At 43.2% G+C, this 26,199-nt stretch overlaps 1 protein-coding gene across 2 annotated transcripts in view; it reads right to left on the reverse strand.

Moving 5' to 3' along the window:
* Positions 1-26,199, reverse strand: part of LOC128841331 (haloacid dehalogenase-like hydrolase domain-containing 5) — a 38,953-nt gene that overhangs the window by 1,078 nt on the left and 11,676 nt on the right. For both annotated transcript variants that reach the window (XM_054036303.1, XM_054036304.1), the window contains exons 2-7: positions 23,189-23,395; positions 21,563-21,675; positions 17,938-18,031; positions 12,646-12,679; positions 8,924-9,098; positions 8,173-8,361 (exon numbers count right to left, since the gene is read on the reverse strand). In XM_054036303.1, coding sequence (XP_053892278.1) covers positions 8,173-8,361; positions 8,924-9,098; positions 12,646-12,679; positions 17,938-18,031; positions 21,563-21,675; positions 23,189-23,395 — 812 coding nt within the window. The remainder of the gene's footprint in view (positions 1-8,172; positions 8,362-8,923; positions 9,099-12,645; positions 12,680-17,937; positions 18,032-21,562; positions 21,676-23,188; positions 23,396-26,199) is intronic.

A 26,199-nucleotide genomic window follows, 5' to 3' on the forward strand; every position in this document is an offset into this window, starting at 1 on the left:
GATCTCACATCAGTATACAGATAGGAAAAAGTTAGCCCAACAATAGCTATTTTCATCATTCATGAACAAAGTACCTTTTAGTCATGGGTATTTTTAGTAAAAGTCATGGACAGGTCACTTGCAGTAAAAAAAATTCCTGGCCCGTGACCTGTCCATGACTTTTACTATATACCCCTAACTAAAACTTGGGGCGGAGCGCTGTGGGTGCTGGGTGGGGAGGGGGTGGGTGGCAGCGCATGGCCCAGGAACTGCAGCCAATGGGAGCTGCGGGGGGCGGCACCTGCGGGCAACATGCGGAGCCCCTTGGCCTCTCTGCCTAGGAACTGCAGGGACATGCTGATTGGATCCAGGAAGCCCCTCCTCCAGGTATGCGTCGCCCCACACTCCAACGCCCTGCCCCATGAGCCCCCTCCCACACACCCAAACTGCTGCTGGCCCAGGGGCTGCCCGGCTTGGACAGCCCCTCAGCCAGTACCAACCACTGCAGAAGTCTCAAAGGTCACGGAAAGTCATGGAATCCATGACTTCTGTGACAGACATGCAGCCTTATTCATGAGACATTATAGATATGAATAATTCTTGCTAATGCAGACAGCGGGCCAGAAAAAAAAACATGCATTTATTAGCAGTCCTTGCCAATAGTATATTCCAACAACCTAAAAATCAAACATCTTTTCCTTAAATGCTTGCACAGCCTACTTCAGAAAATGAAACTTTTAATTGGGGAAAAAGGAGTTGTGTATAAATTACTCCAAATTCTTCTACAGAAACTATTATATACAAAAAAGTTAAGGAAATGTTATCGGTTTTCAAAGTCAAGCAGTCTAAAGTTGGGAAATGCCAGAATTAAGTTTGCCCACACATCCCATACATCTTCCAGCATTTGGAAGTGAAAGAGACAGGAGTCCACATTCACTTCACAGCCCTGGTTCATTCTGTCAGTGGCATCCATCCTGTGGCACTTAAGGAATTAGGGAGTGGAAAAAATACACTATGTGATCATGCAATTAAAGACTAAGGCCTGGTCTACACTACGGGTTTAGGTCGACTTTAGCAGCGTTAAACAGAATTAAGCCTGGACACGTCCACACAACGAAGCCCTTTCTTTCGACTTAAAGGGTCCTTTAAACCGGTTTCTTTACACCACCTCCGACGAGGGGATTAGCGATAAAACCGGCCTTTGCGGGTCGGAATTGGGGTAGTGTGGACGGAATTCGACGTTATTGGCCTCCGGGAGCTATCCCACAGTGCTTCATTGTGACCACTCTGGACAGCACTCTCAACTCAGATGCACTGACCAGGTAGACAGGAAAAGACCCGTGAATGTTTGAATTTCATTTCCTGTTTGCTCAGCGTGGAGAGCACAGGTGACCACGCAGAGCTCATCAGCACAGGTAACCGTGATGGAGTCCCAGGATTGCAAAAGAGCTCCAGCATGGACCGAACGGGAGGTACGAGATCTGCTCGCCATATGGGGAGATGAAGCAGTGATAGCTGAACTCCGTAGCAGTAAAAGAAATGGAAAAGTATTAGAAAAGATCTCCAAGGCCATGAAGGACCGAGGCCATAACAGGGACACACAGCAGTGCCGCGTGAAAATTAAGGAGCTACGGCAAGCTTACCACAAAGCCAGAGAAGCAAACGGAAGGTCCGGGGCAGAGCCGCAAACTTGCCGCTACTACGCGGAGCTGCATGCGATCCTAGGGGGTGCAGCCACCACTACCCCAACCGTGTGCTATGACTCTCTCACTGGAGAAACACACAGGGAAGACGGTTCGGGGAACGAGGAAGATGACGATGGAGGTACTGTAGGTAGCTCACAGCAGCAAGGAAGCGGAGAAACCGGTTTCCCCAACAGCCAGGATATGTTTGTGACCCTGGACCTGGAACCAGTAACCCCCGAACTCACCCAAGACCCTCAGGGCACACAGGAGACCTCTGGTGAGTGTAACTTTGTAAATATTTGTAAACATTACAAAAAAAAAAGCAAGCGTGTTTAATGATTAATTTGCCCTGGCAATCGCGGCCAGTACATCTACTGGAAAAGTCTGTTAACGTGTATGGGGATGGAGCGGAAATCCTCCAGGGACATCTCCAGAAAGCTCTCCTGGTTGAAATGGGGTGATTTTATTAAGGGGACATTCAGAGGCGCCCGTTCCTGCTCTTCTGACCAGAAATGTTCCCCGCTGTTAACCACGTGGTGGGGGGAGGGGTGAAGTGATCATCCCAGAGAATCGTGTGTGTGTGGGGGGGGGGGGGGGTGGTTTACTTGTGTTTGTGCCGCATGTTAACCGGGAAACCGCAGCCCCTCCTTTTACATTGAAACCCCATTTTAAATGGGCAACCCAATTCATCCTTGATATGGGAAATGCGCTGCTGTTTGCAACCTTTCCCGCATGTTAAGAAGGTTAAAAAAGCCAAAACACTGTGGCCTACCATGGCTGCCTGCAAGCCGAAATATGCGACCTTGTAATGAAAGAGTGTACCCATTATTCTCTAAAATGTGTCTTTTTTAACCACCTCTCCCTTCTCCTCCACCAGCTGCAAATGTTTCTCCTTCGCAGAGGCTCGTGAACATTAGAAAGAGAAAACGTAGGACGAGGGACGATATGTTCACGGAGCTGCAGATGTCCTCCCACGCTGATAGAGCACAGCAGAATGCGTGGAGGCAGTCAATGTCGGAGATGAGAAAAGCACAATATGAACGAGAGGAGAGGTGGCGGGCTGAATCGCGGGATGAACAGAGCAAGTGGCGGGCTGAAGACGATAGGTGGCGTCAGCTTGCAGACAGACGGCAAGAGGCAATGCTCCGTCTGCTGGAGCATCAAACTCATATGCTCGAGCGTATGGTTGAGTTGCAGGAAAGGCAGCAGGAGCAGAGACCGCTGCTACAGCCCCTGTGTAACCAACAGCCCTCCTCCCCAAGTTCCATAGCCTCCTCACCAAGACGCCCAAGAACATGGTGGGGGGGCCTCCGTCCACCCAGTCACTCCACCCCAGATGATCGCCCAAGCATCAGAAGGCTGGCCTTCAATAAGAGTTAAAGTTTTAAAATGCAGCGTGTCCTTTTCCATCCCTCCTCCCCCACCCATCCCAGGCTACCTTGGCAATTATCCCCCTACTTCTGTGAGGAACTAATAAAGAATGCATGAATGTGAAAAAACAATGACTTTATTGCATCTGCAAGCGGGAGGGGAGGGTGGGGTGGGGTGGTTGGTTTACAGGGAAGTAGAGTGAACTGGGTCGGGGGGGGGGGTTGGAGGGTTCATCAAGGAGAAACAAACAGAAGTTTCACACAGTAGCCTGGCCAGTCACAAAACTCGTTTTCAAAGCTTCTCTGATGCGCACCGCGCCCTGCTGTGCTCCTCTAACCGCCCTGGTGTCTGGCTGCGCGTAATCAGCGGCCAGGCGAGTTGCCTCAACCTCCCACCCCGCCATAAAGGTCTCCCCCTTACTCTCACAGATATTGTGGAGCGCACAGCAAGCAGCAATAACAATGGGGATATTCTTTTCGCTGAGGTCTGAGCGAGTCAGTAAGCTGCGCCAGCGCGCTTTTAAACGTCCAAATGCACATTCCACCACCATTCGGCACTTGCTCAGCCTGTAGTTGAACAGGTCCTGACTACTGTCCAGGCTGCCTGTGTACGGCTTCATGAGCCATGGCATTAAGGGGTAGGCTGGGTCCCCAAGGATCACGATAGGCATTTCAACATCCCCAATGGTCACTTTCTGGTCCGGGAAGAAAGTCCCTTCCTCCAGCTTTCGAAACAGACCAGAGTTCCTGAAGACGCGAGCATCATGTACCTTTCCCGGCCATCCCACGTTGATGTTGGTGAAACGTCCCTTGTGATCCACCAGGGCTTGCAGCAGCATTGAAAAGTACCCCTTGCGGTTTACGTAGTCGGTGGCTTGGTGCTCCGGTGACAAGATAGGGATATGGGTTCCGTCTACGGCCCTGCCACAGTTTGGGAATCCCATTTCAGCAAAACCATCCACTATTGACTGCACGTTGCCCAGAGTCACTACCCTTGCTATCACCAGGTCTTTCATTGCCCTGGCAAATTGGATCACAGCAGCCCCCACCGTAGATTTGCCCACTCCAAATTGATTCCCGACTGACCGGTAGCTGTCTGGCGTTGCAAGCTTCCACAGGGCTATCGCCACTCGCTTCTCAACTGTGAGGGCTGCTCTCATCTTGGTATCCTGGCGTTTCAGGGCAGGGGAAAGCAAGTCACAAAGTTCCATGAAAGTGCCCTAACGCATGCGAAAGTTTCGCAGCCACTGGGAATCGTCCCACACCTACAGCACGATGCGGTCCCACCAGTCTGTGCTTGTTTCCCGGGCCCAGAATCGGCGTTCCACGGCATGAACCTGCCCCAGTGACACCATGATTTCCACATTGCTGGGGCCTGTGCCTTGTGAGAGGTCTATGTCCATGTCAATTTCCTCATCACTCTCGTCGCCGCGCTGCAATCGCCTCCTCGCCTGGTCCAGGTTTCGCCTTGGCATGTCCTGGCTCTGCATATACTCCAGGACAATGCGCGTGGTGTTCATAGTGCTCATAATTGCCGCGGTGATCTGAGCGGGCTCCATGATCCCAGTGCTAGCTATGGCGCCTGGTCTGAAAAAAGGCGCGAAAGTAGTATCTGATGGACCAGGAGAAGGAGGGAGGGCAGGAGGGAGGGAGGGCCGAGTGACGACATGGCGTACAGGTACAGGAACAGGGAGAAACACAAACAACTGTCACACAGAATGGTCCCCCCAAAGATTAAACTGAAAACCCTGGGCTTAGCAGGCCATTGATTTCACGGAGGAAGGGGAAGCAAATGAATACAGAACAAATCTATTTTTTACATCTTAAGCAGGCAACCGACGGTGCAGCATGAGTGATAGCCTCTCCAGTACAATGATGATGGATACCAATCATAATATACCATCATCTGCCAAAAGGCAAGGGGCTGCTGCTGTGTAGCAATGCAGCCCCACGTCTGCCAGCCCCACGTCCGCCAGCCCCCAGCATCGCCCTCGGCCTCTTCTGGGTGCTTAGCAGACAATACTGGGCAATGGGCAATTGGCAGAAAATAGTATATTACGATTGGTAGCCATCATCATCGAAACATGTCTGCCCAGGTGGCCATGATTGACAGCCACTCCAGTATGACGACGACGGGTACCAGTCATAATATACCATCTCCTACCAAAGGGCAAGGGGCTGGTGCAATGCAGCCCTATGGCTGCCAGCCCCACAGCTATCACTCATGCTACACCGTCTACCGCCAAAAGGCAGTTAGCAGCTGCTGCTCTGTAGCAATGCAGTCCCACGTCTGCCGGCACCCAGAGGACATATGGTGACGGTGAGCTCAGCTGAGCTGAGCGGGCTCCATGCTTGCCGTGGTATGTTGTCTGCACAGGTAACCCAGGTAAAAAGGCGCGAATCTATTGTCTGCCGTTGCTGTGACGAGGGGGGAGGGGCCTGACGACATGTACCCAGAACCGCCCGCGACACTGTTTTGCATCATCCGGGCATTGGGATCTCAACCCAGAATTCAAAGAAAAGGCGCGAACCGCTTCTCTGCTCTCTGAGCTGTGGCGCAAACGTAGTATCTGACGGACTAGGGGAAGGAGGGAGGGCGGGCCGAGTGACGACATGGCGTACAGGCTCAGGGAATTAAAATCAAGAACGGTGGCTGTGCATCAGGGAGAGACACAAACAACTGTCACACAGAATGGTCCCCCCCAAAGATTAAACTGAAAACCCTGGGTTTAGCGGGCCTTTGATTTGACGGAGGGAGGGGGAAGCAAATGAATACAGAGCAAATCTATTTTTTACATCTTAAGACGACGGTGCAGCGTGACTGATAGCCCTCGGCATCTTTCTGGGTGCTTGGCAGCAAATACGGGGCGGTGTATGACGATGGTCTTCAGGCCTATTGCACAATCGGCTGCTCAGGGAAGACTCTGCTAACGTGCGATGACCCGACTTGTAAATAGGCCGGTTAACAGTCGTAATACACCATTTACTGCCAAAAGGCAAGCCCCACGGCTGCCAGCACCCAGATCGCCGATGAAGGCTACCAGTCTACTGCACCGTCTACCGCCAAAAGGCAGTTAGCAACTGCTGCTGTGTAGCAATGCAGTCCCACGTCTGCCGGCACCCAGGGGACATATGGTGACGGTGAGCTCAGCTGAGCTGAGCGGGCTCCATGTTGTCTGCACAGGTAACCCAGGTAACCCAGGTAAAAAGGCGCGAATCTATTGTCTGCCGTTGCTGTGACGGGGGAGGGAGGGGCCTGACGACATGTACCCAGAACCGCCCGCGACACTGTTTTGCATCATCCGGGCATTGGGATCTCAACCCAGAATTCCAAGGGGCGGCGGAGACTGCGGGAACTCTGGGATAGCTGTGGGATAGCTACCCATAGTGCAATGCTCCGGAAGTCAACGCTAGCCTTGTACTGTGGACGCGGTCCGCCGACTAGAGCACCTAGAGCATTTTATGTGTGGACACACACAATCGGCTGTATACAACCGATTTCAATAAAACCGGCTTCTATAAATTCGAACTAATTTCGTAGTGTAGACATACCCTAAGACATACACATAAGGGTTCAGAACTAAGGCTGCAAGGGCCACTTTCATTCTGTAATGTCCTAACTTGAGCTCTTGACTTGCAACCTTAGCTAGATTCTTTTAACAATTTGTAAGTGTATTCTCCTAGATTAAGAAAAAATACATTTTACTATGTGTAATTAACAACCTTCACATGATGACTGATCAGTGCGGGAGGATGAACCCTAAACTTTCAGCATAGACTAGTGGTTTCAACCTGGGGTCCGCGGACCTCTGGGGGTAAGAAGACTATGTCTAAGATTTCTAAAGGGGTCCACACCTCCAATCAGAATATTTTAGGAGCCCACAAATGAAAAAAGGTTGAAAACCACTGGCACAGACGTCTACCAACTGAACTAAAGAACTAACTACATCTGGTGGCAGAAGGCTGTTATCTTCCATGTACCAGACACTGCAAGATGACATGTAACACACAAACAGGGGGTTCCATTATTCAGGTGTTGCCATATTTTACAGACAGCATAGCTAAGGACAAAGAATTGGAAATGACACACTGTAGCTAAGTGGTTGGGATGTGGGCCTGCCATAACTGAGTTCTGGGTTCTCTTCCCAGCTTGCGCAGACTTTTGGTGGGATATGATAAAAAAAAATAATAAATAAGGGTTGTGAAGGGCACAGAATTAATTATTAGAATTGGTGTGGGATTCATGGTCTCCTCATTCCCAGCACATTGCACTTTCCCATAGGCCAAGGGTATTTTGATAGGAGAAAGCAGTTGCTGCCACCAATTTGTCTGAATCTCTTTCAGGAAGTGCTACATGGCATGCTGAAGTAACACCAGGATGGTTTATGCACCATGTATTGGAATAGTGGGGGTTTGGCAAGCTGCCAAAACATGCTGCACTGAGGGAAAAACAGAGGAAAAATGGTGATTTTTGACTTCTTATAATTTGGCCAAATCTGAATGGATTTACAGGTGGCAGCACAAGGCACCTCCCTCTGTCCATGACTATCCCTCTCCCAAATTTCAAAGTCCTGCTGTAAACCATGGAGGTACCAAACTTTCAAAAAAAAAAAAAAAAATGTTCTGAAGAATTTTTATAATGGTGTTAGGCAACCTTAGCACGGGGGTTGCTACCTGTACTGTACTGAGAATTGCAACACCAGTTAAACCACAAGGAAAGAGGAGGAATTATAAAATTCAGAAAGATGTCACTGTTTACCCTAAAATATTGAAAGTGCCCTGAAAGATCCTGATCCACAGAAAAAGGTTTGTTCATAGTGTGCCAGCCATTTCGTTTAACGGAAAATGTAACTTCTACTGGCAATGTTACATTTTTTATATTCCAAATGCATTGAAAAAGAAAAGAAGGAAAATGTTGGGGGAAAGGAAGGTTCATTCTGAGGTCCCCATTTGAGACTAATACAACAATAACTTTCACACAAACAACAGATTTTCAAATTAAAAAAAAGTTAAATTTTTTTAAACAAAAGATTAGGACAAACTAAGAATAAAACAGTGGGAGCCACAGAATTTTCCTTGCTGTTACTTATGTTGTAAACAATTTCCTAACGTGCATATTTGATGATCTTATCCCTTACCCAATGGCATAAAGAGTTTGAATAGGCTTCTTCCAGTGTCTTTGTGCTGCCTGCATCCTAATCAGGTACTCTGCATAGTGATAGGTCAGTTCACTGGGTTTGCCCATCAAGGCCTCATATTTCAGTTCTTTGCCAGTGATCTTCTTGTAAATATTTTCCAAACAAACCATGAATGTTCCATGCCCAAATCTAGAAAAGAGATGATTACAAATCAAATTGCATTAAGTATACAAAGAAAAAAAATAGAGTTTCAATTTCATGGACTTTTGGTGATACTAAAACAATAAACCTATACTGTTAATTCCTAGACACTGGTACCACTTGCAGATTTCAGCACTATGGAAACTATGGAACACTGCATTAACTCACTGGGAAGCATTTGGGGTAGGGTGAGGAGAGCAGCAACCTCATGTGGTGTTTTGGGGGAAGAGGAGAAATGGCTCGGGGCTGAAAATGGAGTTTTCACTTAAGAAAGCTAACTTTTACAACTGAAAAATTTGGTGCAAGTGCATTTTTGCAAACCCTGCAAGAACAGAATGTGGCACTTTGCCTAGTTTGCCAAAGGCGTGTTGCTTTTGCACAGCTCTGCTTGGGTCTTGATGACTATGGTGACAACTACCTCAATGAAAAATTAGTATGAAACACTGTCTCTTCTTGAATTTTGACTACTCCCTTTTATTAGCAATGTGGAGAAGCCCGGAATGGTGAAACTGTCTACATTACATGGTGTATGTGCTATAACTGCACCTACCTTGGAGACTGTGCTTCAGCCATCCACATCAGATCCATATTACAAGCAAGCACGGGTATATGTGGGTAACTGGCTTGATGATGTGGCTTTCCAGGACAGCCACCCGTCAGCAGAACATCTATTATGAGTTGAAGATTAGTCTCCCATCTGACTGGTTCGCCAAACAAAACAACAGCTGCAAGAACAAGAAAACATTTGTGAAATATTAAAAATGAAAGGTAGATATAATGCAATAACTTTCTAAGATTTAACAAACAGCATCACACCCACGTTAAAATTTGATAAGGAAGAAAAGGAAATATCCTAAATCAATTTGAACAAACTTCTAGATTTAAAAATTCAGTAAAGTGATCAAAGTGCAACATGGGGCAGAGACCATCTTTTTGTTCTGTGTTTGCACAGCCCCTAGCACAATGGGGACCTGGCCTATGAGTAGAACTCCAAGGCATTATGATAATACAAATAATAAATAATAAGATTATGATTTTGGTTCAATCTACCTTAAATTTCAAATCTCTTTCGTTACAGAAGGATTTCAGAAGTTGTTAAAACCTCATACTGTAATCCACAGGTTTTACAAGATGAATTAACTAAATTGCCCCATACAACTGAACAACACTGACACTTCTAATCACATTTATAATATTGTGACTGCCAAGAATTAACATACAGCACTGTACATAATAATCAGATCTACCAGGACTACCATCTGTTTGTCTCTAGACAAAATACAGTATGGATGTTTATATTCCTAGCTGATTTCTCCAATTGCTTGGAATAAGTCATGGGATAGATCCAGCTCATAATTTTTTTCTTTCATTCTCAAGCCCAGTTTCTTACTCCCCACATTTCAAACAGATGGAGGTGAGAAGAGGAAGGAATGGCCTCTTGCCACAACTTTGCAAATGACTCTGCTGACCAGTGTAGGAGCAGGATTGACTGACTCTGATGGGATTCCAGTTCAGCCCTCCTTTCCAGAAACAAGGAAGCACAATCTGCTAGAGGAAGGCAAAAAGGAAAACAAGCCCCTTATCATCCTTCTATAACCCCTAGGAGGCCCATGGATGAAAACTGCACATTCACACTGTGACATTCTGTGCCTTGGGAGAGCACCCCGTAACCCCCCCATATTCCTCATCTGTAAATAATTGTGATACTAAATATAAAGCATGCCTTGTAAGGTATCAGGGGAAAGATTATGACCTGCTGAAAGTCATTTCTCTATCCATATATGTATATCATTAATGCATGTGAAGTTATGAGAATTGTGTTGTATGGTGGTCACTAAAGGATGCTGTAAGTTGGGGAATCAGCCAGATATTAGCTCCCCAGAGTAGGGTGACCAGACGTCTCGATTTTATCGGGACTGTCCTAATATTTGCTTGTTGTTTGGTCGGGACACTGGACAAACAAACAATTTTGCCCTCCGCTCCGCTCTCGCCCCCCTCCCCCGCCCCGACTCCGCCCCCTCCTTCCTCTATTGGATCCCTCCCCAAATCCCCGCCCCCCAGCCCTGCCCCCCTCACTGCCCCATTGGATCCCGAGCCGGGCCCGGGGAGGAGATGCCCCTGTGCAGCAGCCTGGGCGCACGGGCCATGGCCAGCCGGGGCTGGGAGCGCTGCAGTGCAGCGCAAAGGCTGCTCCAGCCCTGCAGCCCACAGGGCAGCGCGGTGGGTTTGGGGGCAGCGCGGAGTGGGCAGGGCCCGGGTGGGCGGCGTGGCCCGGGAGCGTGGGCCGCCCGCTGGAGACACGCAGTGGAGAGGGGCTGCGGGGGTGAGACTTGTCCCAGGCGGGGCTGCCGGCGGACAGGGGCAAGAAGCCGGCCGGGGTCTCCCGAACCGATAAACTTCCCCACCACTGCCGGGAAGCCCCGCGCCTCTCCCGTTCGGGTGCGCTCCAGTGGCTCGCCCCGCCGGAAGGAGCCGCTGGAGCGCAGTTGAGCGGGAGAGGTGCGGGGCTTCCCGCTGGCGGCGGCATGCGCCACATGTGCCCAGGGCAGGGCAGGAGGCTCCACGGGGAAGGCAGCACGCGTGGCTGGGACGCTGTGCGCGATCCTGCAGTGCGGCTGGGGCCTGCTAATTCCCCTGAACCCTGCGAAACTGCTTTTTTTTTTTTTGCTCTGCCTCCCCCCCGCGGCCCGATATTTCATCCCTGTGATCTAGTCACCCTACCACAGAGGCAACATCAAGGAAAGTAACCAACACCCAGGCGGGGTGTCAAACAACCCATCAACAACCACTGTCCAGCTAGGGAGCTATAATTCAATGACTCACCTGCATGAGGCCACACCAGGGGAATTGCTCAACCTTGCCTGGAATGTCAGCAATACCTCCAGACATGCCTGGACTCCTGATCCCATAGGTGCTGACTCTGTGGGTGCTCCGGGGCTGGAGCACCCACGAGGAAAAATTAGCGGGTGCTTGGCACCCACCGGCAGCCAAGCTCCCCCACCCCAGCCTCGCCTCCTCCCCCAAGTGTGCCACATCCCCGCTCCTCCCCATCCCTCCCAGCGCTTCCCTCTTCTCTCCCACCCCCGCCGCCTAACAGCTGTTTGGTGGTGCTTAGGACTTTCCCGGAGGGAGGGGAAGGAGGCGGAGAAGGGGCGGGGACTTGGGAAAAGGGGGTGGTATGGGGGCAAGGCGAGGGCAGGGCAGAAGGCAGGGACTTGGGGGAAAAGGGCTGGGGACTTTGTGGAAGGGGTTGAATGGGGGCTGGGAGGGTGGTGCAGGGGCGAGGCCAAGGGGTTGAGCACCCACCAGGCAGAGGGGAAGTCGGCACCTATGCCTGATCCCCAAGCACATAGGACTGAGGCAGACACAGTGGTCCCATGCTGGGCTTTTCTCCTTTACCCACCTATGCTGCAAGCAACAAGGACACTCTGAAGACTCCAACTGAGGCAACTGGCTCAGATTTCAAGGGTGAAATCTGTATGCTATGGACTGCAATATCCAGTAGGGTCAGAAAAACTGCTTAATCTAGATGTTGCCCAGTTTAATAGGGTTGAGAGTTTAGACTGCGTGGTTATATTTCATTTTCTTTTGGTAACTAACTGACTTGACATATTGCTTAATATCACTTAAAAAAAATCTATCTTCTGTAGTCAATAAACTTCTTTTACTGTTGATCTTTACCAGTGAGTTTGCCTGAATTGTGTGGCAAATGTGCTCAGGTTTGCAAAGGCTGGTGTATATCCACTTTCCATTGATGAAGTGGTGAACCAATTAATAAATCTGCATTGCCCACCTTGAGCAGTGCAAGAGGGTATATTCCTGAGGTATAGTGCTGGGGGGATTTGGCATTGGTGCCTTTCTCTGTGTGATTCATGAGTGGCTCCGGGAACATTCATGCAATATAGCTGGGTGTAGGGCTTCACATGCAGTTGTGCTGAGCAATAATAGCACTTGGAGGGGTTTGCTGCAGGTCACTAGCAAGGCACTGTGAGACACAACCCAGGCTGGAGAGAGTTCAGGGGGCACATGGTCCCAGGCTGCACCCTGGGGATCCCGGCACACACACACACAATGACTATGTTACTGTAGTGCACACACGTTTTGCATACATTTTATGTAGAAATTCTAGGGTTCCCTCTGCCAACCATCCAAACCATCAATGGGGGGGGGGGGTTTCAAGGATTTGTAACTGTAAATAAAATTTACAATGAAGAAGAGATGACATTTAATCTATGCTAGGACAGTTGCAAGATAGGAACACGGAAGACATACCCTCAATTTTGGGAAGTTCCACAGCTGACAAATGCTGCAACAAGAAAAAGTAAAGTTATCTCCACTAAGTTAAACATCCTTTGGTGTTACTAACAAAAAGAAATATAAAGCATTACTCCCAAAACCGTTCTTTGGAAAACTGATAGAAGATGCACTTTACATTCGTATGTAGCTAGTTCTTGATGTCACTTTGCTTAAAAATTAATATTTCCAAGCACTGAAGTATGGTCCAGCAGCAAGGACAAGTTGGACTGACGATTTTTGTATTCTACATTCACAGCTCTGCTCTATTTGCCAGACTTTGGGCAAGTCACAGAATTTCTGTTCTTCAGTTTACTCATCTGCAAAATAGGTATATTTACCTTTCTACCAGGGTCGTTGCAAGGTTTTAATATTTGTATAATGCTTTGAGAATCTCAGCAGACAATATATTTGAGAATACTTCATATTTCTAAGGAAATCAACAGATGTTTTACAACAACTGCTACACTAGGTTCATCTGGAAGGTAATGATTTGTACTTCCTTCTCCACCCTTCCCAGAGATGACACACAAGTTAGCACTGTCATGGACTCTTATCTTTGCATGGTTGCATGGCAAGCTGAGAGGTGACATTACTGAGTTACACACAGTGAACCTCAACTTGGAAATTCTGGCTTATGTTGTTCTGTGTAAAATCTTCAGTTTTATCTAAGCATAGTTCCATTGATGGTGATAACATACAGAAGACTGCTCTAATCTCTCCAGTACATCTTTAATTGGGTTCGTGTAAATACCTAAACTAAAGAAGCAAAATATATTGAATTACTTTCCAAAGCATCTCCTACCAGATTCTATCTCTATTTTCATATTCACATTAACTCATTTGTTGTATTTTGGCCCAAATCCATATTTTGTCACGTCATTAAAAATGAATTTTCTTAATTTAAATTAAATAAATAAATAAATAAATAAATCGAGAATTGCACCAGCTCCAAAAGAACCGCTGAAGTTTGTGTAATTCCTTCCTCATAAAACAGATAGTTAGTGACTCCTCTGGAACTGTTCCTAAACACATGCAATGTGTTTATGAAATATCTGTTTGGAAGACACAACGTGGAGGGGGAAGCGGGTGCCTCTGGGCAATAATCTGCATTTCTAAACGAAGCCATTTCATAGTTTATTTTGCCCCCAAGATTTCTCTACACAGTATGAGCAGATATTGGCCTGCTTATGATCAGCAAGCCCTAGGCCATTTTTAAAATGTTTTTATGTTTATAGCTTTTATTTTTAATCTCGCAAAGTACGAAAGGGGAAACATTTTTCCTGCACATTTTTAAAGCAAATTTTAATGATCGTGAAATAATTGATATTAGAAGTCTCTACAAATAGCTGGTAATCACCGCGCAAGCTTCCTAACTCCATCAATGACACACAAAATAAACCCAAAGGAATCAACTCTATTGTGAGTGTTCGTTTTCCCACACAGTTAATCATGTGGAGCTAATCAGCCTCTATAGAGACTGCCAACAAGAGCATCAATTAGTGGCACTGGTGGTGGTAGTGGGTTTTTTGAGAGACCTTGCATGATAGTTCTGATGACAATTCTGAACTGTAGCAATAAAGCAGATTTATGTTCAAAATGCTGACACAACCCGATTTGCTAGAATATCACTAAGAAAAGTGTGTTTTAGTTCCCATTTTACTCTTGTTGCACACTTCTTTGGAACAGATCTACTTGGGCTTCCAACCATGTCATTAGAAGATTTGCACATTATGGCAAATTATACTTCAGGTTAACTATTTTAAATTATGTACATCATACCTATGAGTAACGTCAAAGATTATGTAGTATTCAGTTGCTGTTTTCCCATCTAAAGTATATAAAGTCACGAAAGGGTCAGAATTACTATTATTGTTGCATATCTCAAAGTAGTTTCCTAGAGAGAGGTAAGATTTAGCTTGTACAAACTTTTTGGGTTGCTTAGTCACACTATTTTTCTCTTTGTCTTTACAGGCTGCTAAAAGTAAGGTATGTGCATTTTTACACTTAGGCAATTCTATCTTGCAGTCATTTCCTGATGCTGGTGTAGTTGGCTGTTCTCAACTGTTCAAACTTACTCTGTAATCAGTAAATACTGAGTGACTGTGAACAACCTGTACCTTTACAGACAGAAGTTAAACAAAACGCTTCAATTAACTTTCATTAATACATATTTGCAGATTTGTACTTAAGGTAGTATCACATGTACATCAAATCAACAATACAGTGAAGGCACCATTCCAAGGGCAGACAAAGGCTATCCTGGGTTGTTGGTTTGTTTGTTTTGTCAGATATCACATGAACATCACCTGCTGTAGAAAACTGGCTTAGAGTGTGTGTATGTCAGTTTTAGCTATCAATTTTCAGATATTACCAGCTTGCATTGGAATAGTAAATCATCAAGGACAGAAATTTACAAAATGACTGAAGCTACTGAGCAGCCAACTGTATATTCTCCAATGGAAACTATAGATTTGGGGTAAGCATTTCCAGACCAGGCATCAGTGAAACAAGGGCTGACTGGCTACTCAGTTAGTAAAGATTTTGACTTCAGGGCACAACTGTTTGGCCTGTATTACTCCTGCCTCAAAAGAAGCATATGTTGTACTAGATTTTGTTAGGCAACTGGTTGTTAGAGTTGGATGGGAAACTGTTTTTCCATCCCAAAAGAATTTGATATTTCAAAAAATATTTCTGACCCAAACTGTGACAAAAAGGCAAAAATCTCAAAAACTTTCATTAACTGATAATCCAAACAAAATTTCAGATTGGGTCAATCAAAACATTTCATTTTGATAGTTTCAAAATGTTTTGGTTTTGATCTTTTAATTAAGACCTTTAATTTATACTAACAAGTATAAATTAAAATTTCAAAACAAAGAAGTTTTGACAAAAAACAAACTTTTCATTTAGAAAATGTTAAAATGGGATATTTTGACAGCTTCAATGCTTTTTGCCACTATCAGTTTTGGTTTAGACAAATCCACGTTTTCCAACAAAATACATTTCATTGGAAAATTCCTGACCAGTTCTACTAGTCATAACCTAGATTTAAAGGAAACAGATCGAGCAGAACGAATAGGAGGAGACTGAGGGAGAATCACCTGAAAAGGACATTTTGGAGAACTGTTAGTATAGCTCCAATTTTTGCTAAAAAAGTAAATATTTAGATATTCACAGCCTATCAAAATTAAAGTAAGATTGTTGAGTTTAAAAAAATATATATATTTTAAAGGAGAAACACTTCAAACAATCAAATGTGCAGGGGAAACATTGTTACACAAGGAAACTCCCAAGAAACTTCAAGAAAGGAGAGAAGGAATTTATTTTTGACAGAAGAATTTCAGACAGTGTACCCCAAATATTAAGGAACTAGCCTGAAAAGATTCCTTAGTCTGAGAAACTACAAAGAAGAATATTGTTTAAAAAAAGAGGAGAGATTTCTTCTGAGTGCTTATGAAAGATAGTGAATTGAGAGTTCTGCAAACTGAAGCAACGCTCCATTTACATACAAGTTTCCTTACCAACGTGCCTCCATCTCACAGGTTGTACTACGGCAATAATATTGAAGTCAATTTACGAAGAAAATCCATTGCAGCAAATTCAGAAATCTTGGGCAATGGTACTGAATTAAAGCTGGATCCCTGTGCTGAGGCAGCTATGCATGCAGTCACAGCTAGGGATCTGACAATCCACAAGAAGAAACAATTCATATAGCAAGCCTGGGATCCTAATGCCTGAAGTTCAGCGTGAAAGGGATATTCAGCAGAAATACAACACACTGTTATGCATGCCTATGTATCTGCTTTGATATATTTTAGTTAATAGGATAGGTAAGTAAGCAGTTCCTTTGGAGTCAATGCAACAATTTGCAGAACATTAATGTACAATCAAAGCAACACCACAACTTAGTAGTAGTAACTTGCCACTACTGTCACTCTTATGGGAGCCGGGGTGGGTGGGGGGGGGAGTATCAGGGGGTAGCCATGTTAGTCTGTATCCACAAAAACAACAAGGAGTCCAGGGGCACCTTAAAGACTAACAGATTTATTTGGGCATAAGCATTCGTGGGTAAAAAACCCACTTCTTCAGATGCATGAAGTGAAAATTACAAATGCAGGCATTATTATACTGACACATGGAGAGAAGGGAGTTACCTCACAAGTGGAGAGCCAGTGATGACAGGCCCAATTCAATCAGGGTGGATGTAGTCCACTCCCAATAACGGATGAGGAGGTGTCAATTCCAGGAGAGGGAAAGTTGCTCTTGTAGTGAGCCAGTCACTCCCAGTCCCTATTCAAGCCCAAATTAATGGTGTTAAATTTGCAAATGAATTTTAGTTCTGCAGTTTCTCTTTGAGGTCTGTTTCTGAAGTTTTGTTGTTCAAGTATGGCTACTTTTAAATCTGTTATAGAATGTCCAGGAAGATTGAAGTGTTCTCCTACTGGCTTTTGTATGTTACCATTCCTGATGTCTGATTTGTGTCCATTTATTCTTTTACGTAGAGACTATCCGGTTTGGCCAATGTACATGGCAGAGGGGCACTGTTGGCACATGATGGCATATATCACATTAGTAGATGTGCAGGTGAATGAGTCGCTGATGGTGTGGATGATGTGGTTGGATCCTCTGATGGTGTCGCTAGAGTAGATATGGTGACAGAGTAGTCAGCGAGGTTTGTTACAGGGATTGGTTCCTGGGTTAGTGTTTCTGTAGTGTGGTATGTAACAGGTTTTTTACCCACGAAAGCTTATGCCCAAATAAATCAGTTAGTCTTTAAGGTGCCACTAGACTCCTTGTTGTTGTTGTTGTTTTTTGAGGGGGGGGGGGGGGAAGTTACCTCTCCATCTCTCTTAGATAACCGGTAGACTTTCCAAAGTAGCAGATTTGTCAGGCAACTGCATTAAATCCAAAGTTTTACCTGTTTTCCTCAATATTAGATAGATCTAAGACTGTAATGCAACACTTTTTTCAAGTCAACCAATTAAAAAATGCCCTAAACTTTATACTGGAGAGTCAATGTGAACTTCAATAAAAGTACTGGCCAAGCTGACTTATTAGACAAGTATACTGAATAATTTTTTTAAGTGTTGCAGAGAAACAAGTACATCGGTAGAACTCATGAAGTCAAAGTCAAAAGCATATTAAAAATGGAATAAACTAAAAAGCCAATTTTGTGATTTTTAGACTATGAAGAAATCTCCAAAAAGGTAGAATGTCAGCCAATGAACACACACAGAAAGGTTTCAACATAAAACATAATGCACTCACCAAAACTTTAGGCCGTCTGTCATGGTCAACCATATCCAGTAAAGGGTATGTCTCACGCAGTATATCAATAGTAATAGGTTGACAAAAACCCAGACTAGGAAAGCACCAGTTAAGGATCCAAAAATACTTATTTGTATAGCTTAACAAATTTTAAAAGTGTGTGAAGTCAATAAATTCTATCATATAAAGTTTTCAATGCTGGCAAAGCAAATCACATATCAATGAGCTTGACTGTTCTTGTATGAAATAGATAAAACACTCCATATATTTTGTCCTACAGATATATTGTGAGAATTCTCAGATTAAAAGTAATGGTAAAAATTAGGGCTGTCAAGCGATTAAAAAAATTAATTGCAATTAAACACACGACTAAAAAAATAAATCATGATTAATCGTGCTGTTCCAAAAACATTTAAGTAAATGCTATTCTATTATTGTTGATGTTTTTCTGCATTTTCAAATATATTGATTCCAATTATAACACAGACAAAGTGTACAGTGCTCACTTTATTTTTTATTACAAATATTTGCACTGTAAAAAACAAAAGAAATAGTATTTTTCAATTCACCTAATACAAGTACTGTAGTGCAATCTCTTTATCATGAAAGTAGAACTTACAAATGTAGAATTATGTAAAAAAAAATAACTCCATTCAAAAATAAAACAATATAAAACTTGAGAGCCTACAAGTCCACACAGTCCTACTTCAGCCAATCGCTCAGACAAACAAGTTTGGTTACAATTTGCAGGAGATAATGCTGCCCGCTTCTTGTTTAAAATGTCACCTGAAAGGAAGAACAGGCATTCACATGGTACTGTTGTAGCCGGCGTCACAAGATATTTGCGTGCCAGATGCACTGAAGAGTCATATGTCCCTTCATGCTTCAACTACCATTCCAGAGGATATGCGTCCATGCTGATGACGGGTTCTGCTCGATAACAATCCAAAGCAGAGCAGACCGACGCATGTTCAATTTCATCATCTGAGTCAGATGCCACAAGCAGAAGGTTGATTTTCTTTTTCGGTGGTTTGGGTTCTGTAGTTTCCACATTGGAGTGTTGCTCTTTTAAGACTTCTGAAAGCATGCTCCACACCTTGTCCCTCTCAAATTTTAAACGGCACTTCAGATTCTTAAATCTACAGTTGAGTGCTGTAGCTATTTTTAGAAATCTCACATTTGGTACCTTCTTTGTGTTTTGTCAAATCTGCTGTGAAAGTGTTCTTAAAATGAACAACATGTACTGGGTCATCATCCGAGACTGCTAGAATATGAAATATATGGCAGAATGCGGGTAGAAAAGAACAGGGGACATACAATTCTCCCCCAAGGAGTTCAGTCACTAATTTAATTAACGCTTTTTTTTTTTTTTAAATGAGCATCATCAGCATAGAAGCATGTCCCCTCTGGAACGGTGGCCGAAGCATGAAGGAGCATATAAATGTTTAGCATATCTGGCACAGAAATATCTTGCAATGCCGGCTATAAAAGTGCCATGCGAACGCCTGTTCTCACTTTCAGGTGATATTGTAAATAAGCAGGCAGCAATATCTCCCGTAAATGTAAACAAATTTGTTTGTCTTGGCGATTGGCTGAACAAGAAGTGGGACTGAGTGACCTTGTAGGCTCTAAAGTTTTACATTGCTTTTTTTTGAGGGGAGTTATGTAACAACAACAAAAATCTGCATTTGTAAGTTACACTTTCACGATAAAGAGATTGCACTACAGTACTTGTATGAGGTGAACTGAAAAATACTATTTCTTTTGTTCATCATTTTTACAGTGCAAATATTTGTAAGAAAAAATAATATAAAGTGAACACGGTACACTTTGTATTCTGTGTTGTAATAGAAATCAATATATTTGAAAATGTAGAAGAACATCCAAAAAATATTTAATAAGTTTCAATTGGTGTTCTATTGTTTAACTATGCGATTAATCATGATTAAGTTTTTTGATCGCAATTAATTTTTTTGAGTTAATCATGGGTTAACTGTGATTAATTGACAGACCTAGTAAAAACAGTTAACCTGTGTTGTTCAGATCCTCCAGTGATAGCACAGGTAAGGAAAGAAATCACCACACTTGCTATATCTTTTTTATCTTTGGTTAAAGAGAAACTTAAACGAGTTAATCAGAAATCAAGGCAACACCAGCTAACTAAGTATTCTAAAATTGTTAATCATTTGCAAAAACAGTTTGGTTACTTCTGTAGTTAATTTACCTTCTACAAGTATTTAAAATAAGCAATTCACTTCTTCTTAGGAAGGAATGGAAAGGAGGAAGAAAGCAAAAAGAGCAATGTCTCCTATGTTGAAAAAGAAATATTTTAATTTGTGTTGCAATTCCCTTAAATGGAGACAAATCCCATTAATTTCAACCCTAGTTAATAGAGTGGATCAAATCAAAAACATCCTGTTTAATTTGTGTAAAAGCAGCACATAGTTCCTACACTCAATACTAAATGGACCTTCCTTTCATAATAATTCATGTGACAGCACAGAAGAAGTGATAAAAATATTTAACAATTGAAAATTAAATAATCAGAATGTGTTTCTTTCAGAACTATCATCTCAGTCACATGTTAAAATTATACTTTAAAGTAAGCCTATCCAGTGTAAAGATATTATCTAATCATACCTGGGGTTTATACTGTAGATTACATAGATTTTCAAATTCAGTCTTGTACAATATCCAACACGCGTGGTTTCTTAATATTTACTCTCTCTACCAGATCCAGACAAGTAAACTAATCCCTCATGGACATATCATATTTCCCAACATTTGTATTAAGTACTAAAAAGAATACAAACATCCATGCTCAATGTCCCTCCATTAGTAATTGAATATTGGTAACTTTCACATCTCAAAATCTGTAGAAACATTTGACCTTTACAGTGTTAGGCATTAGTCATGTTTTACTATACCTCTTCATGACATAACAGGTAAAATGCACGCAAATACACTACTAAGTTTTAATGAGACACTATAGTAGGACATTAGTTGACCTAGAAGACAGTGTTAGTGTTCATTATCATGTGAGTTTACATTAAATATTAACTATGGGTTCCCAGGAAAAGAAAAAATATAGAGGCACTTTCAAATTTGAAAATGCAGACTTCACACCAAAAAGCCCTGTATTTCTGCTTTTTTAATAAAAATATTCAAGTTAACAAAAACAATTTCATTCATGAACTGGTATAACCTGAGACAAGTGGCCCAGCAAATTTGTTAGGCTCTGTACAAAGAGGCTCTATAAACTGGTTTTAGACATATTACATCATCTGTTAAATAGCATTATGGCATCTCAAGACTCATCCCTGAAGCAGTCAAAACCCTTAAGCTGTGATTTGTCACTCTCATTTAAGTTTAAGGAATACTTCATCATCCTGGCCTAAAACATATATAATAGTAAGTGAAAAAATTGGAGAGTATTATACCAGAACATCAATTTCATTACTTTTCAATGTAGAAGGTGAACATTGGGTTAGAATTCCCTCGCCCTCTAAAATACACCGTGTACTTTTGACCAAGTGACGGATGGCCTTTACCTGTTCTACATGATAATCCGAACTAGCTGAATGAAAGTACTTAAAAGCAGAAAACGACCTTTTCAAAAGGATACTATTTGGCAATATCAAGAAGTGGTCCTTGCCCCGACACCAGAACGCATTTGTCATGGTAACGTTTGAACATCCGTAAAGGACTATGAGACATCACAACTTGGTCTTGTGAAATCTGTTTGGGATAAAATAGGAATTTGGTATTACTTTCAAATCATCTTTATCTTTGCTAGATTTAATCAATAACGATGCAAACTGTATTTCAGTTTGTTAACCAAAAGTCACTACAGAAAATATGCCTCCCCCCAACCTCTGCCACAGTCATCATTCAATTGGTTCCCAAATTTCCTAGCCAGAATACTGTCCATGATACATGGCAGAAAAAGCATTCTGAGTCTTAGGGCTGGTCTACACTGGGGAGGAGGGGGGTCTCGATCTAAGATACGCAACTTCAGCTACATGAATAGCGTAGCTGAAGTCGAAGTATCTTAGATCAATTTACCTTGGGTCCTCACGGCGTGGAATCAATGGCTGTGGCTCCCCCGCCGCTCGCTCCGGTGGAGTTTCGGAGTCGACGGGGAGCGCATTCAGGGATCGATATATCGCATCTTAACGAGACGCGATATATCGATCCCCGATAAATCGATCGATACCCACCGAAATGGCGGGTAGTCTGGACATACCCTTAGCTTACAAATGCACACAGCAAGCCTCCATTTTAGCTTACAGAATTCCTGTATTCAGCATGGGTACAAATCATCAAATTGAGACACCATTAATAGACTGAACATGGGATCTCCGGACTCAGAAATGCCTTATTTCTAATCCTGGATCTGTCACCAGATTGCTGTGTGGGCCATGCTACATCACTACACCCTTCTCTGTCTTAGTATCAATATCCAGTCATTGAGTAAGTAAATTTTTCTCTAACAACTATATGATCTGAAAAATTGGGATAATAATCCATTACTCCGCAGAAGGTTGTTACAATAAATCAATGTTTGTAATAGGGTTTTGAAGACTGTGAATTCTAAGGATTATGATGATACTTCAGGTCATTTTAACACCTTAATATTTTAGGATATTATTTTATACGTAAATTTATATTGCCCATGGCACCTATTGAAATGAGGATCACTAGAGAGTGAAAAAATCTTGTTCTAAACTTTAAACATTTATCTTAGCAGGATTCAAACACTCAACCCTTGACTCATGACAAGCACTTTAACCCTATGGGCAGCAGTGCCCAGTCCTCCTTGTGTCATATACCACGACAGAAGTTTTTTTCATGTAAAGAGGGAGGCAGGAACTAGGAGCAAGTTATCATCTTGGATGTTGATGTCATTGCAGGAGATCAGTTTGCATGAGCAGAATTTCATGCCAACAGGAAACAGAGCTACTAGTCTGGAACTCTTAGGCAGATAATTACTACCAAAATAGTAACGTACCCTTTGATACTGAGAAATACCATTAGTAGTAGTTAGTAATAATAATACTTTGCACTTCTATAGTTCCTTCCAACCAAAGATTTCAAAGGGCTTTACAAATATTTGATTTTCTCTTATGCAAAAAGAAAACCAGAGGATTGTTAACTGAACAGCTGAAATGTATTTAATGCAAGATCCTCCCCTCATTACATTCTCTCTAACAAAATTCTGAAACCTTTAAAAGAAGTTTACGTTACTCACCGGCACTCCCAAAATATGAGACAACTGATCAGCTTTCTTCTGGCGAAGACAGTTTCCTGCATTGGTGACAAATACTACAGGCACCAAGAATTGTCCCTGAGAATTAACTAGCTTTTGAAAGGCTTTTTTTGCAGCAGGAATTGGAGTCTTTCCTCGTACCAGTACCCCGTCAATGTCAAAGAGGAAGCCAAAGTTAGGTATGTTGGGCTGTAACGAGAAAAAATATGTAATTATTTCCATCACTGCACACATTCAATAAAGCTTAAATACAAACCAAGAAAAGCTGTGTGACCACCTGGAGTTCTGTGAATGGGTCATCTCATCCCATGCATAGGTGCCACACAGATAAAACCAGACACTGCAACATTTCTTATGGTTATGGGAGCACAACTGCCAAAGTTAGCAGTGCAAAATTTTTTCCCTATCACAAGCCCTTTTTACTGCCCAAATAATTGTGACCTCCCTAGGGATTCTTACAAATGAGAATAAGATTCAAAATATTTCAGAACATTGGTCCAAATTCAGCAAAACTGGCACAAGAAGATGTAAAGTATGCACTCCAGAGTCAGTTAGTTTTTTGTGCCAGAGAGAGATATGTTCTCTGTAGAGTGGTGTAAGTTCTGTTTTTTCCCTGCTCTGAATATTTATCAGTATTTTGTATGTGCGTCTAATGAGGAGACTGGTGTTTTCCACTACCAACAAAATAAACATAATACAAAGCAAATGTGGTTATAGTGGGTGGGCTGTGACTGCAACTGCAGCAGAGTGTTCATTTTACACAACACTTAGATATTAAGTTTTCCCTTGCGACGTTCACATCACTCTATTTCCAGGCACATTCAACTGTAGCAGGGGTTGTCAAACTTCATTGCACCACGACCCCCTTCTGACAACAAAAATTACTACATGGCCCCAGGACAGGGGGACCAAAGTCTGAGCCTCACCACCCTGGGTGAGGGGGCCAAAGCCGAAGCCTAAGGGCTTCAGCCCCAGGCAGGGGAGCTTGTAACCTAAGCCCCGTCACCCAGAGCTGAAGCCCTCGGGCTCCAGCAAGTCTAAGCCAGCCCTTGCAACCCCATTAAAACAGGGGTGAGACCCACTTTGGGGTCCTGACCTAGTTTGAAAACTGCGGAACTATAGCTTAACAAGTAGGGCTCCTCTTTCTCACACCGCACTCCAGCAAGTACTCCCCTTCCTGAATGCAAGAAATACTGTATTGTAGGAGGAACCAATAGCGCAGCCTATTAAGGTTGCACAGCACTTCCCATTACAAGACCCTGTTTTCCATTGCTAATAACTCTGCCAGCCTTTAACCATTTGGGCTGAAATTCCTCATGCTGGGTGTCTGCTGCAGACAAAAGCTTTTGGAAAATTTCACCCAAAACGATTCAGCCATTCCAAGAAGGAGGCTGGAGAAAAATATGTTTTGTTCATGTTAAAAAAATTCTGAAGACTTTCTCTTTGAACAACTCTAGCACCTCCCTGCTTTTGAGTAGGGACTTGAAATTTGGCAGGGGGTGGCCGTTATATCAGGGATGAGCCTTTTGCTGTCCCTTTGAAAATGTGTCCAAATTTGGCCAAGTAACAAGCTTTTGTAAAACTGCAGTTCACACATGCTCAGGTTTTAGCTGCTAAAACCTGAAAAGTATCCTCCCTGAGCATGCTCCATCCCCTCATAGCTCCTGTGTATGAGCAGACTGCACATCCACCATCCCCACAGAGTGATGGCGCACACTCCCTCCAGCCCAGGGCTATAGGGATAAAGCCAGACTTCTTCTGAAATGGCTGCTTGAAACTGGGCACTGGAACTGAGAGCACGGAGAGTCTCATCCTGTGCTCTCACTGACACTACCTTCTCCCTGCTGGCACCCAGAAAGCATCTGATTCAAATGCAAAGGGGAAAGAACCCAGACTAGAGGGAAGGGGAAAGAGTAGATTAGGACTGAAACAAATATTCCTGAGTCTCTAGATTCGTCTACTGTCAGTAAATTTCTGTGAAATCCATGACTAAGTGTGTATCTCATCTCCTTCTAGTGCATATGCATTATGATCATATAATTAAAGACTATCATACTATTGAATGGGGAATGAACCACAGCTGTGTAGCAAAGGAGGCTGTTATCTGTAGGATCCTTTCCTTATCTGTTGTAGAAATTGGAAGATATGTGGTGAATGAGGCAGGGGATTGCAGGAAGAGAAAGGATGGTCTCATGGTTAAGGCAGCTGAATGTTCTATAGCAGAGGCCGGGCTAGAATCCAGTTCTCCAAGACAAGTCACATAAACCAAATTTTTCTACAGGGGGTCACTAATGGTATTCTTCATTTTTTGGATGTCCTAACTTGATACCTGGGGTCTGATCTGCAGAAGTGATGAACACTCACAAATAAAGTCAACAGGAGCTGTGTTCTGAATATATGAAGTACTATATAATACCAAGTACTGAAAAAATCAGGTCCTAGGCATCTGAAAATTGAGCAAACAAAATTAGTGGAAACTTTTTACATTCATCTCTGTGCTTCAGTTCTCCATTTGTAAAATGGGGATAATACCACACACCCCCTTCCTCTCACATGGGTGTTGTGAAAATGAATTCATTAACATTTGTGAAGCACTCAGATACTGTAGTGATAAGCAGCACAGAAAAGCCCATGAGAAGATAAAGCAAAGTGTGAATATTGTACAGAAAATAAGGTATAGGGCCACACACTGAACAATTAAGATTGTTCAAAATATTGAATACCTGCTTTTTAAGTGAGCACTGTCCATCCTCTACATGGAATGAGGCAGGAGTTTACAATGTAATTACAAGACTATCAAAATGCATACACAAGAAGGCATTTCCTAACTTTTGAGGGTCTGACTTAAAAAAAAAACATTCTTTTAACATTGGGTGGGTTTTGGTTTTGGTTTTTTTCTTTTGTGAATTGTATTTAACTAAGCATGAGCTGTTTATTGTTTAAAAAAAAAGTCATAAGATTTTCTTGGCGTTAAGAATTCATATTTCTCCATC

The sequence above is a fragment of the Malaclemys terrapin genome, chromosome 7 (genome assembly GCF_027887155.1).
Source record: "Malaclemys terrapin pileata isolate rMalTer1 chromosome 7, rMalTer1.hap1, whole genome shotgun sequence".
NCBI lineage: Eukaryota > Metazoa > Chordata > Testudines > Emydidae > Malaclemys > Malaclemys terrapin.